The sequence below is a fragment of the Ochlerotatus camptorhynchus genome, unplaced genomic scaffold (genome assembly GCF_037179485.1).
Source record: "Ochlerotatus camptorhynchus isolate MF236.1 unplaced genomic scaffold, CSIRO-AGI_Acam_v1.1 ptg000291l, whole genome shotgun sequence".
Taxonomy (NCBI): Eukaryota; Metazoa; Arthropoda; class Insecta; order Diptera; family Culicidae; genus Ochlerotatus; species Ochlerotatus camptorhynchus.
Genome location: NW_027040780.1, coordinates 2307015 through 2318375, shown reverse-complemented (window position 1 = coordinate 2318375; position 11361 = coordinate 2307015). Strand labels below are relative to the sequence as shown.

Sequence of the window (11361 nt, the reverse complement as noted above, 5' to 3'; positions counted from 1 at the left end):
CCGATACGAATTGTGATCCGACGCGGGTTTATCAGGCTTTTTAATGGCTATCACCCTTACTCGTCTCCAATCGTCGGGAACAATATTGAGCTCCAAGAACTGATTGTACAAGTTCAACATGCGCCTCTTAGCGACGTCTGGGAGGTTTTTCAGCAAGTTGAACTTGATTCTATCAGATCCCGGGGCAGAATTGCCACACGAAAGGAGAGCGAGTGAAAGTTCCACCATTGAAAAAGGCTGACTGATTTCGTCTACCGAATTCGCGGTTTCGCGAGGAATCAACTGCGACGGCACGGAATCCGGACACACTTTTCGCGCGAATTTAAAAATCCATCGATCCGAGCATTCCTCGCTTTTGTTGTTAGTAGACCGGTTACGCATTCTTCGCGCCGTACTCCAAAGCGTATTCATAGACGTTTCGCGCGACAATCCGTCTACAAATTGCCGCCAGTAACCCCGTTTTTTGGCCTTGATGAGGCTCTTGAGTTCGCGTTCAAGAGATGTGTATGCGTCGAAATGCTCGCGTGTTCCGCGTTTCCGAAAAAGTTTAAACGCGTCGGACTTTTTACGGTAAACCTCCGTGCATTGTTGATGGTGTTTTCTTACGGATTGACGATCGCGGCACCGGTCGTGTTTGAGCTTGAAGTGCGCTGTCGACGATGAGATTAGAGAGGAAATTATATTCCTCCAACGGCGGAAGCTCTTCCACTGACGATACTGTATCGTCTATCGCGGATTGGAACTTAGTCCAATCGATGTTACGGGTTAGATCATACGCGACGTTAACGGATTCTGACGAGTTGAACCCACTGGCAATCGAAATTTTGATCGGCAAATGATCACTACCGTGCGGATCCTGGATTACATGCCAAGTGCAATCCAACGATAGTGAATTGGAGCAAAAGGTGAGGTCTAATCTGCTACCATTAGAGGATGGACCAGCCAAACGTGTTACTTCTCCATTGTTAAGGATTGTCATGTTGAAGTTGTCGCAGAGATCATAAATCAAAGTAGAACGGTTATCATCGTACAGCTCCCCCCAGCTTGTACCGTGGGAGTTAAAATCTCCCATGATCAACCATGGAGCGGGAAGTACCGCACATATGTCGAAAAGTTGTTTGCGATTAACAGAGACTCTAGGAGCAATATATACAGAAGCAATACAAAGGCTCTTACCTTTAATGGTAGCCTGACATGCGACAACTTCAATACCGGGGAATTCGGGAAGATTCACTCTACAGAAGGAATGGCACTTTTTGATCCCCAAAAGTACCCCTCCTCCACGTGAATCCTCACTATCCAATCGAATAATGTTAAAATCATAAAAAGGGAGATCAATTTCTGAAGAGAGCCATGTTTCACAGAGGGCAAATGCATCGCAATTATTGTTATGGACTAAATACTTGAACGAATCTAATTTCGGAATAAGACTTCGACAATTCCACTGTAGAACAGTGATCAAATCCCCGACCTCGTTTGGAAAATTATCCATCGAAGGAGATGATAGCTGCAAGAAGGGGCCATTTTGAAGTCAATCGCTTCAAGAAGGATTTCACAGTGGGAAGCAATGTGAGGACAATGCTTTTCAGAGGATCAGAAATGTTGAGGTATTTGAGAATACCGTCCACAATGTCATCAAATGAGAACAACCCAGATGAAGAAGGGGTTTCTGTTCTTAAAATTGGGGCATCAGGGGTTTTGGATATCCCCTGAAGAGGTGGAAAATCCTGGGTATAGTCAGTTCTGCGGAATCCAGGAGGAGTAGAAGTCTCCTTTTTTCCACCACTCCTTGATTTGGGCAAGCTGATTTGGGGTTCTTTATTTGCAACAATCCGCGAACGGATGCGCTTTCGTTTCCGTGCAGAACCTTCCGGAAAACTGAAAGAAGTTCCCTCCTCAGCCAAGTCAGAGTCAGTCTCGTCATCTGACAAAAGAGAAAAGGGATTTTTGTCAGTGGTCGATGGCGTGGCTGTCTTAAGCATTTCTGCAAAAGACCGCCTGGAACGTTCCTTAAGGGAGCGTTTCATTTTGTCCCCGAGCTGTTTGTACGCCGGGCACGACGAGAGAGCATGAGGAGGAGTTCCGTTGCAGTACACGCATTTTGGTGCAGTAGCTGCGCAGGCGCCATCCTCATGCTTCTCCCCGCATGTGGAGCAGCGTGCCTTGTTGCCGCAGTGAGAGGCCGTATGTCCCAACCGCTTACAATTCTGGCAGTTCATGACCCGAGGTACATTGAGGAAGGGCAGATCCAGCAAAGGTCACCCGAAACGAGTCTGTGGGGATATAACTCTTTTTACCCTCGCTGAGCGATACTGACTTCATTCTATGAACGGCCAGTATCTTTACCGGAGGAAGCAAGGGGTTCTTGAATCGGCCAACCGCTTGCTTCTCCAGTATCTCGGGGTTCAGGCTCGCCTCAGTGACCACGCCTTCGATCTCCACATCAGAGGCTGGAATGTACACCCTATATTCCAGTGTGAAAAACTGGGAAACAGCAATTTCATTGGCCTGTTTCAGGTTAGCGACGGTCACACGAAGTTTGTTGTGCCTAACCTTCGTTATTTCGGTCACGGCAGAGAATCGCTTTGTCAGATCATCAGATATCTGAACAACATTCAAGGGTTTGTTTTTGAGCTGAAAATAGACAACCCATGGGCCAGTCGAGTCATTCGGGTAGGCCCGCAATCTGGTGCTTTTCTCATCCTGCCCATTGACAGACTGAGACGACGAACCAGGGATGACATCATCATTTTTCTTAGATGAATGGTCATCCATGTCGTCTTCTGACAAAACATCCATTTTGTTAAACTAGTGGGAGCGCAAAACGCTCTCCCACTGAACGCACAGACACAATACACAGAAAACACTACAAACACAGAAATACAAAATGAAAATTTAACTAATGGGGGAGGAAAAGAAACAAAAAAAAACAAAAACTTATCTGATAATTCTATACTACTACCACCGAGCGTTATATGTGTAGGCGTTTACACATATGGCTGGAAGAGACACGCTGCGTGAATGACCTTCGTTGTGGTGCACTTGATCGAGGCTCGGTACTCAGCGCACACAGGCGCACGATGATTGATGAACGATGTAGATGTAGAAACGGGTGCTCACACTCGATGATGATGATACGTGAGCGGGTATGCGTAAGCGCGTATGCGTGACCACGCAACGATGATGCCCAAATTTGTTTGCGAATTTCCAATAGCACGGATTAATCTTTCCGAAAATGACACTTTCTACTAAAAAAAAACTCACTTTTCGATCAATTTACCGGGAACTATGCCAGGAGTCACTTAGTAAGAAAAAAACTGATAATTTATATCAAGCGAATACCGAGAAAACTTCCAAAACAACGGAGCGCGAAACAAGTCGACCGTACTTCTTGCTAGGACGCAGTAAGATGAAAATTAAGTTTGGTTGAACATTATAATAACATTATCAACAAGGCAAACAACATGCTAGGGTTTATTAAAAGGTTTAGTTTTCATTTCAATGATCCACACACAATCAAAACATTATACTTAGCATACGCTAGGCCCCTCCTTGAGTACTATAGTATAGTCTGTTCTCCATATCAAGATACTCGTGGTTCAAAAACAGTTTCTTTTATTTGCTCTAAGAAAGTTAGGCTGGACGAGTTTACCCTTACCATCTTATGAGTCTCGATGTATGTTGATAAATTTGGATGCACTTAAAAAGCGAAGGCAGTTTGCAATGATAGCTTTTATAAACGATGTTGTAGAACAAAGAGTGAATGCCACATAGATTTTAGAAAATCTGAATTAGTATGCTGCCACTCGTTTCTTAAGAAACAGACATATGTTTTATATCAACAACCAAAAAACCAGCCAAGAACGCGCCTTTAAATAGAATGATGTCTTGTTATAATTAACAATATGAAACATTTGATTTGACCTGTACCTTAAACTGGTCTACATTTGATTGACGACAAATAAATAAACAATACGTAGCATATGTGAGGCCTCTTCTTGAGTACTGTACCGCAGTTTGGGCTCCACACCATGATACACATGTAAACCGTATTGAGTCTGTTCAAAATCAGTTCGTGTTTTTTGCTCTAAGAGAGTTAGGTTGGACGAGTTTTCCGCTCCCATTTTATTAGTCGCAATGTATGTTAAAAATCATCTTTTCGAAGTCAGCCAGGTAATAATAATATAGTCTCATAACATTCTATATTTATATTTCTATATATTTTTAAACTTAGTAATATTGTGAAATAGTACTTGGTATACACCAGTGTTTCTCATCTATTGGGTTGCGACCCACCGGTGGCCGTCTTTGAGTGACTCACAGAAATTCAGACAAATAGGTCAGAAGCGTTGAAAATTTCTTCCACTAGGTTAAATATCTTAACGGAATCTTACTCCCTTAAATATGTTGGTGTCCTCAAATCTATAACGAATTTCAATTGAATTTGTTGATTTTTTAACCTTGTTGGTGGTTTTAGGGCTGCTCTATTTAATGTCAGAATAACTTTGGTGTTTTTGGTAAATTTGGAGATATCAAGACTATTTCAACATTATAAAGCCAGTCTGAAAAGATTAACTTTGACTTCATCCTTTTTGGCATCTAGACCGTTTTGTTAATTCTAGGCTAATTATGAGGCCATTTTTGACGATTTAACGATTTTGAAGTTATTTTGGAGCTTTCCATATTATTTTGAGAGTTTTCAGGAAATTTTGAGGCCATTTTTTCAACTCATTTTTTTATATATCTTTATTAAGGAGACTTTTAGCCCTGGGCTGGTTCGTCTCCCTTCAACTTCATGCCAGTTTTAGTTTTAATACTACTTTCTTCTTTTATGACTACTCCTGTGATTTCAGACCATTCTTGCCCATTTTAAGTCTTCTGAGGACTAATTTGGCTAGAAACTAAATGGTATTTTATTTTCTTTTTTTCCAGTTTTACTAGTTTAATTCAAGTAAGGGTAGGTTTTCTTTATTATGGAGGCTTTCGACCTGACTCTTTTTTAGTTATTGTGGCATTTGGGCGAAGAACATTATTTTCAACCAATGCCAGCGAGATTTAAAGGTCATTTTCGAAAGCTTTTTTTGGCTTTACAACATCTGAATTCAATATATATGAGTCACAAGCTTATAGGACTCCTCAAAGTGGGTCGCAATAAACAGAAATTTGAGAATCGCTAGTATTTTTTTTTATTTATTATTTTTTTTTCAGCAATCTTGTTTGTAGACCGTTTTCGTTACATTGATTATCTTAAACGCTAATTCACTTAAACTCACTCAGTTTTGTCTCAGTACAATATGTAGGAAGCATTTAAGCGGTTTATCTCAGTACAATATGTATGTAGCATACATAGTTCTCCTAGCTATCGATACGTGCAGAAATATTGCTTTAATTTGGTTTTGGACATGGTAAAGTCAACAGAATCGCAATGTTTATTGTACATAGACATCATTACGTTCACCATTAGCATTACGAAATTCTCCAACAATTACAACCAACACAAACAATTCATTGATGAACCAGAGATGAAATCTTTCGAACAATACTTAAAACATTATCGGGCTCAACAATAACGTCACGTCAAACCACACCGCTGCCACTGCCACTCAAAAGTGCTGTCGGCTTGACGCCAGTAACGCCACCGCCGATCATAATGATTTCATACTTCACCACGGACCATTTTTAAATCGGTGCATACCTCTACCCGATAGCCATCATCTAGGATTCAAAATTATCAGATATCGTATTTCGGCATCTCCGTTCTGAAAAAAAAAAACCTATATGGTAGGGTATACGACACTTTTTCTGAACATGATGACAACCACATTGTATTTCAAAATGGCATCCAACATCGATTTTCGACATTCACGCGTTTTCCCCGTTCCCAAAATACCCATATTGAAGGGTATATGATCCTTTTTCTGAACCTGATGGCCACGATATTGGATTCAAAAATGGTGTCGGACATCGATTTGTGATATCTGTGTTGTCCACGTCCCCAAAATACGCTTATTTATGGGTATATGATACTTTTCCAAACCCGATGGCTGCCATCTTGGATTTCAAAATGGCATCGGATATTAATTTTCGACATCTACGCGTCGGCCTCGTTCCGAAAATACTCATACTGTAGGGTATTTGATGCTTTCTAAAACCGGAAGCAAGCCGCTATATTGAATTTCAAGATGGCTATTTCCGGTCTTTAGATGTCACTCAGACTTCGAAAATACCCATATTGAAAATCCGCAGTGATTACATTTACTATAATGTGCTTAAAAAAATAACAAAAAATACAATTTTTTTTAGAGATCTCAACAGGTGTTACCCCTTAATCCAGAAGCCGACTTCAAGTCAAATTATCCGGATATTATCCTAAAAGGCGATATAATTTGGATAGGGATAGACTCCTTTTATTTATATTCACTGGATTTGTCTATCCGGATAATTATATTATCCATGTCTATCCAGATAATTTTGAATCCTGTTCAGTTCAGGGACTAACTGCATGCCTATAGGCAGTGAAACAAAGACAAATAAACGTGTTTACGTTGAGTTTGTCATGGTACAATAACATCATAATTTGGTTTATTATTTGTTAATAGTTTAACCATGTATCACAAATGGAATATTTTAAATAAATTCAACGCATCTCTTAAAGTAATTCAGTCCTAAAGCTTCACACGGATGCCAATGGCATATCCTTCCTCACTAATACATGGTTAGAAATTGTTCTTCGCAGCCGACCCGTGTCCACTAACGGTCTTAAATTGAATATTGATCCCACCGTGGCCATCGGACTCGTACTCAACGATACGTTGGCCACCTTCGACATCATCCAGGGTGTACTGTCCCTTCACGTGGTCTCCATCTCGTTCTTCCCACTGGCTCTTATGGTCCCCGGTGTGGTCATCCTTGACTCCGTATTCGAACTTGTACTGCGCGGGGGCATGGATATCCTTGGATTCTTCATACTCTGGTTTGGCAACCGGCTTGTACGGCATCGCCAAGGCAATGGCAGCCAAACAGGTAACAACTATGATGAGCTGCAATAAATCATTGAAAAGCGATGATGCACCAAATGAGAATGAAATGTTTGCGGCGATTTGCTTTCTTACCTTCTGCATTTTCGACACACGGTTTGAGATTTTTTTTTTGTTCAGGCTGATTGGATGCTGTTAACTGACTGATGATGGATAGCGATGATCCGCACACATTTATAGCAGGTTTGAGATGTACGATAATAAGGTATGATCGACATTTTGATTCAATTTCACCGAAGTCACCTCAATTGTGCATCACATTTGTCTTCGTGTTTCTGTAAGCTACTTGAGCATTTCAACATTTCACCGAGCCAACCCCTGCCGATAATTGAGAATGGTTGCATGAACGATGGCCTGATTGATCGAAGCCCTCTATAGAAGACAAAAAATACATGCGATGTGTGGTAATTTCCTGAGTTTTCATTTTCATCCCGCACGCTTACAAAAGTTCGTGTAAATTTAGGTGCTCTGGGACTGACACATATGTGAACGTCAATTTCGACCTAAAATCGAGTTTGCTTTATTATGGCTTTCTCAGTCTAGGGTAATCCAAACGGTCAGTTATGCATTGCCCGACGTTTCGGCCGGTCAATTGTATATACTTGAAAAGGGTCACAATAAACGGCCTCAACGTCGAGTAATGCATAATTGACCGTTTGGATTACCCTAGACTGAGAAAGAAAAGAATGAAGAAGAAAGATAGAAGAGAATGAAAAGAAATCTCCCTACAATCAGTCGTACAACCTATTAAATCACTAAAATAGAGTCATAACAGACGCGAAATTCAGCTCAATCAAACGAATTTTTCTGTCTCGGAGCACTTAATTTTACATGACATGTTTGTTTCCCGAGCAAAGTCTGAGATCAAATTGAAATCTAAATTTGATGTTGTGATTTCGCTGATAATGATTACTTAGGATGCTGTCGTTTTGGTCGTTTTGACGGTTAAAATTTCAAAATCTAGAGCAAAAACATCTTCCTGTGACATCACATTGAAAACTATTTCTGCTATCAGTGAGAGCAAACTGAAAACTCAATTTAGTATTCATTTTTCCTGTTGACAACAAAACAAGTACAAATGTACAAAAAAATTATAACAAAATTTGGTATCAAATTTGTGAATTGCGTAAACTGAAATCAAATTATGATTTCAGTTTGATGTTGATATCAAAACTTGATTTCAATTTGCAATCGTTTTCATGCCGGACTTTGCTTGGGCTACGTCTCATCTCTAGAGACATCCAACCCTAATCTTTAGCCTTAATACTAGTAAAGTATTTTTGAATATCACTTTAGTATTTTGAAATACTTTTTATAATGATGCGATTTTGATCATAACAAGTCTTTGCTAGTGCAATTCTCGATATTACACATTATGCTTTGGAAGTGAATTGTACACACTTAGAAAAGTTCATGTAAATTTAGGTGCTCTGAGAGTGACATATACGAGCGTCAATTTTGACTTAATTTGAGTCATAACAGACGCAAAATACACACTTCGAGTAAATTTTAAATTTGTAGTGTAAATTTCTGTTCAATATGATGCACATAAATGGAGCGTCACATATCATGTAAGTTTACATTATAAATTTTTCAGAGATCTGAGACATTTCATGAAAAGTTGCACATATTGTAAATACAAGCCTATCTTTGTAAACTACATTGCTTACAAGTTGCTCCTTTGCATGAAATGAAATACAAGTTTACGTGAACGAATGTTTACATCACAATCAAAATTCAGAATGTTTAGCTGTGCATCGCTTAATCAAACGTAATTTTTGTCAAGCAACGAACTTTTCAGTCTCGGAGCATTTAAGATTACATGACATGTTTGTTTACGTCTCATCTTTTATGTCAAAGATAGATTCCGTCACTAGTAAAATTTGTTATTTCTAAATGTGTAGCGTTAGATTTAAGAACCCAATAATTCATTGTTCATTGTTTGAAACAAAAATTGCTTATTTCTATGTCTAGCTTGGCTTACTAATAAATACTAATCGTCTTATTCCTCTGAAGTTGGAAATATTCTCATTGAATATTTTAACTCTGGAAATGCACAAAATCCAGTCTAACACATACAATCTCTGACAACATAGAATAAACAAACATTAAAAATTCGTCAATCAACCAGGCAAGCATACTACTGCTAGGTATTTCTTAAGAGTTTTTAAGTATTTATAGGTATCTTATATATCAGTCAGATCTTTATAAGTAAATCACGAGAAATATAAAGTTTAGAGTGGGATACCCCTTGCCTCATCGTATAGGTCTAAGATGGATTCCGTCACGAGTAAAATTAGTTGTTTCTAAGATTATGGTTTGCAGGAAATGTTCTGCTTAAGTAGGCAAGTAATTTTTAAGGTAAGATTGATTAAACTATAATCAAACATGAAAGGAACAAGGCTGTAGAAGTAATTTAAAAATTGATCTTATGCTTTCTTGTTCTTAAATCATATAAAATGGTTTCTGTTGTGACCTTTACTAAGTGTTCCACCAGAGATTCCTGTGATCGTATTGCTGTTTCCGGTTGGTTTAGAATTTCCATTAGTCTGCAGGCTCCCCAGTAAGTGTATACGTGTTCCAGAATATAAATGTCTATTTTCCAGGCACTCCAGAAGCATTTACAGATTTTTACTTCAAACTACTTCATTTCACGGATGCTACATTTATTACACTCTACATTAAAACTTTTACTAACTCCACATACTATACATTTATTCAACAACACTACAGATTAATAGGATGCGAAGTAATTAATCTTCCTAGTTTGGTGGCTGGATATGAACTGACGAAACACAAAAAAAAAACTCCAAAATCAACCTATTCAGCGACTCCACGTACCACAACATCCATACTTGTATCTTAATCTCATGGATTCTGCAATGTCCTCACTATCTCATACAGATTCAAGTAGTTTGATAGCAATACTATGACAGAGTAACAAAATGTTATACAAATTTAGATGTGAAGTAAAGAGAAAAACGTAAATAGTTTGTAAATATTGTTTAATCGGCAATGACCGAAAATCTTTCAAACAAAAAAGCGCAAGTTTGAGAAGCTTTAGAATTTTAAGTACTTTTGCAATTGTTACAAGTAATGCAAAAACTGCACCTGGGTGCTTCTTGCTCAATCAATTATTTAAAAAAATGTATATCGGCGTACATGACGGACCATCAGGGCACCCGATTGAAGTGATTTGGATAAGGAGAGTGGGATTGCCATCTTCCTGTTGCTAACATTTCGTGGATAGAGGGTGGGCTCTTCTCCCCATCTATAGGGACGTTCTTCCACACGATGGTTTAATTTGTTTTCTGGTTGTATGTACTTACTTCTGGAAAGAAATCCTCTACCACATCCGTGGACTTAGCGTAAGTGAATCTATTTTAAGGTCCGTTCTACCATTTTTGGCCCTTAATACAGGAGTATGAAGAGTAGGAAAAGAAATAAAAAGGTTAATTGAGTATCGGACCGGGTGATTTTTTTGTAGTACCTTATTTGTTGTTAGATAACTGAGTAAAATACGCTAATTTTGTTGCTATTCGTTTACTATCGGTAAGTTTGGCCTTTAACAATTAACTTGGTCACTTCTTAAAAACAAAATCCGGCAAGTGGCCACCACCAGTTGCTGTACACAGATCGGCCCTTTTTTCGGCATTTCCCATGATTCTTTGAAGCATTTCAGTATAATTTGGGTGATTTCGGGGCGTATGTTGGCCTTAACCTGTTCGAGAGAGTCTTACTTACCTTACCAATCAGGCTAAGGCCTCTGCTGTCTGAAGACGTCGTCTCCACTCTACTCGATCCATGGCCACAGTTCGCCAGCCTCGTAGTCTGCGAAGGGTACGCAGGTCACCTTCTACTTGGTCGATCCACCTTGCCCTGTTGGGTTACTTTCTAGAACCATTTTCACTGGGTCGTCGCGCGGCATTCTTACGACGTGCCCAGCCCACCATAGACGCCCATTTTTTGCAATGTCGACGATGGATGGTTCTCTCAGTGCTGTTGCAATTCGTGGTTCATTCGCCTCCTCAACGTTCCGTCATCCATCTGCACTCCACCGTAGGTGGTACGCAACACCTTTCGTTCGAAAACACCATGGTCCTCCATGATCATAGTCCAGGTCTCGTAGCCGTAGAGGACCACCGGTCTAATCAGTGTCTTTTAGACAGTCAACTTCGTGCGGCAGCGAATTTTATTTGACCTGAGCGTCCTCCGGAGTCCAAAGTAAGCACGATTCCCTGCCATAATGCGTCTTCGAATTTCTCTGCTGGTATCATTTTCGGCGGTCACCAGTGAGCCCAAATACACGAATTCATCGACCACC

General features: G+C 39.7%; 1 protein-coding gene across 1 annotated transcript; it reads right to left on the bottom strand.

Annotated features, from left to right (window-relative positions):
• Window positions 1-6716: 6716 nt before the first annotated feature.
• LOC135706819 (cuticle protein 19-like) lies at window positions 6717-7121 on the bottom strand. The gene is made up of 2 exons (XM_065228487.1): window positions 7113-7121; window positions 6717-7040 (listed from the first exon to the last, which is right to left on the bottom strand). The coding sequence occupies exons 1-2, from the start codon at window positions 7119-7121 to the stop codon at window positions 6717-6719; spliced, it is 333 nt and encodes a 110-aa protein (XP_065084559.1).
• Between the last annotated feature and the right edge of the window lie 4240 nt (window positions 7122-11361).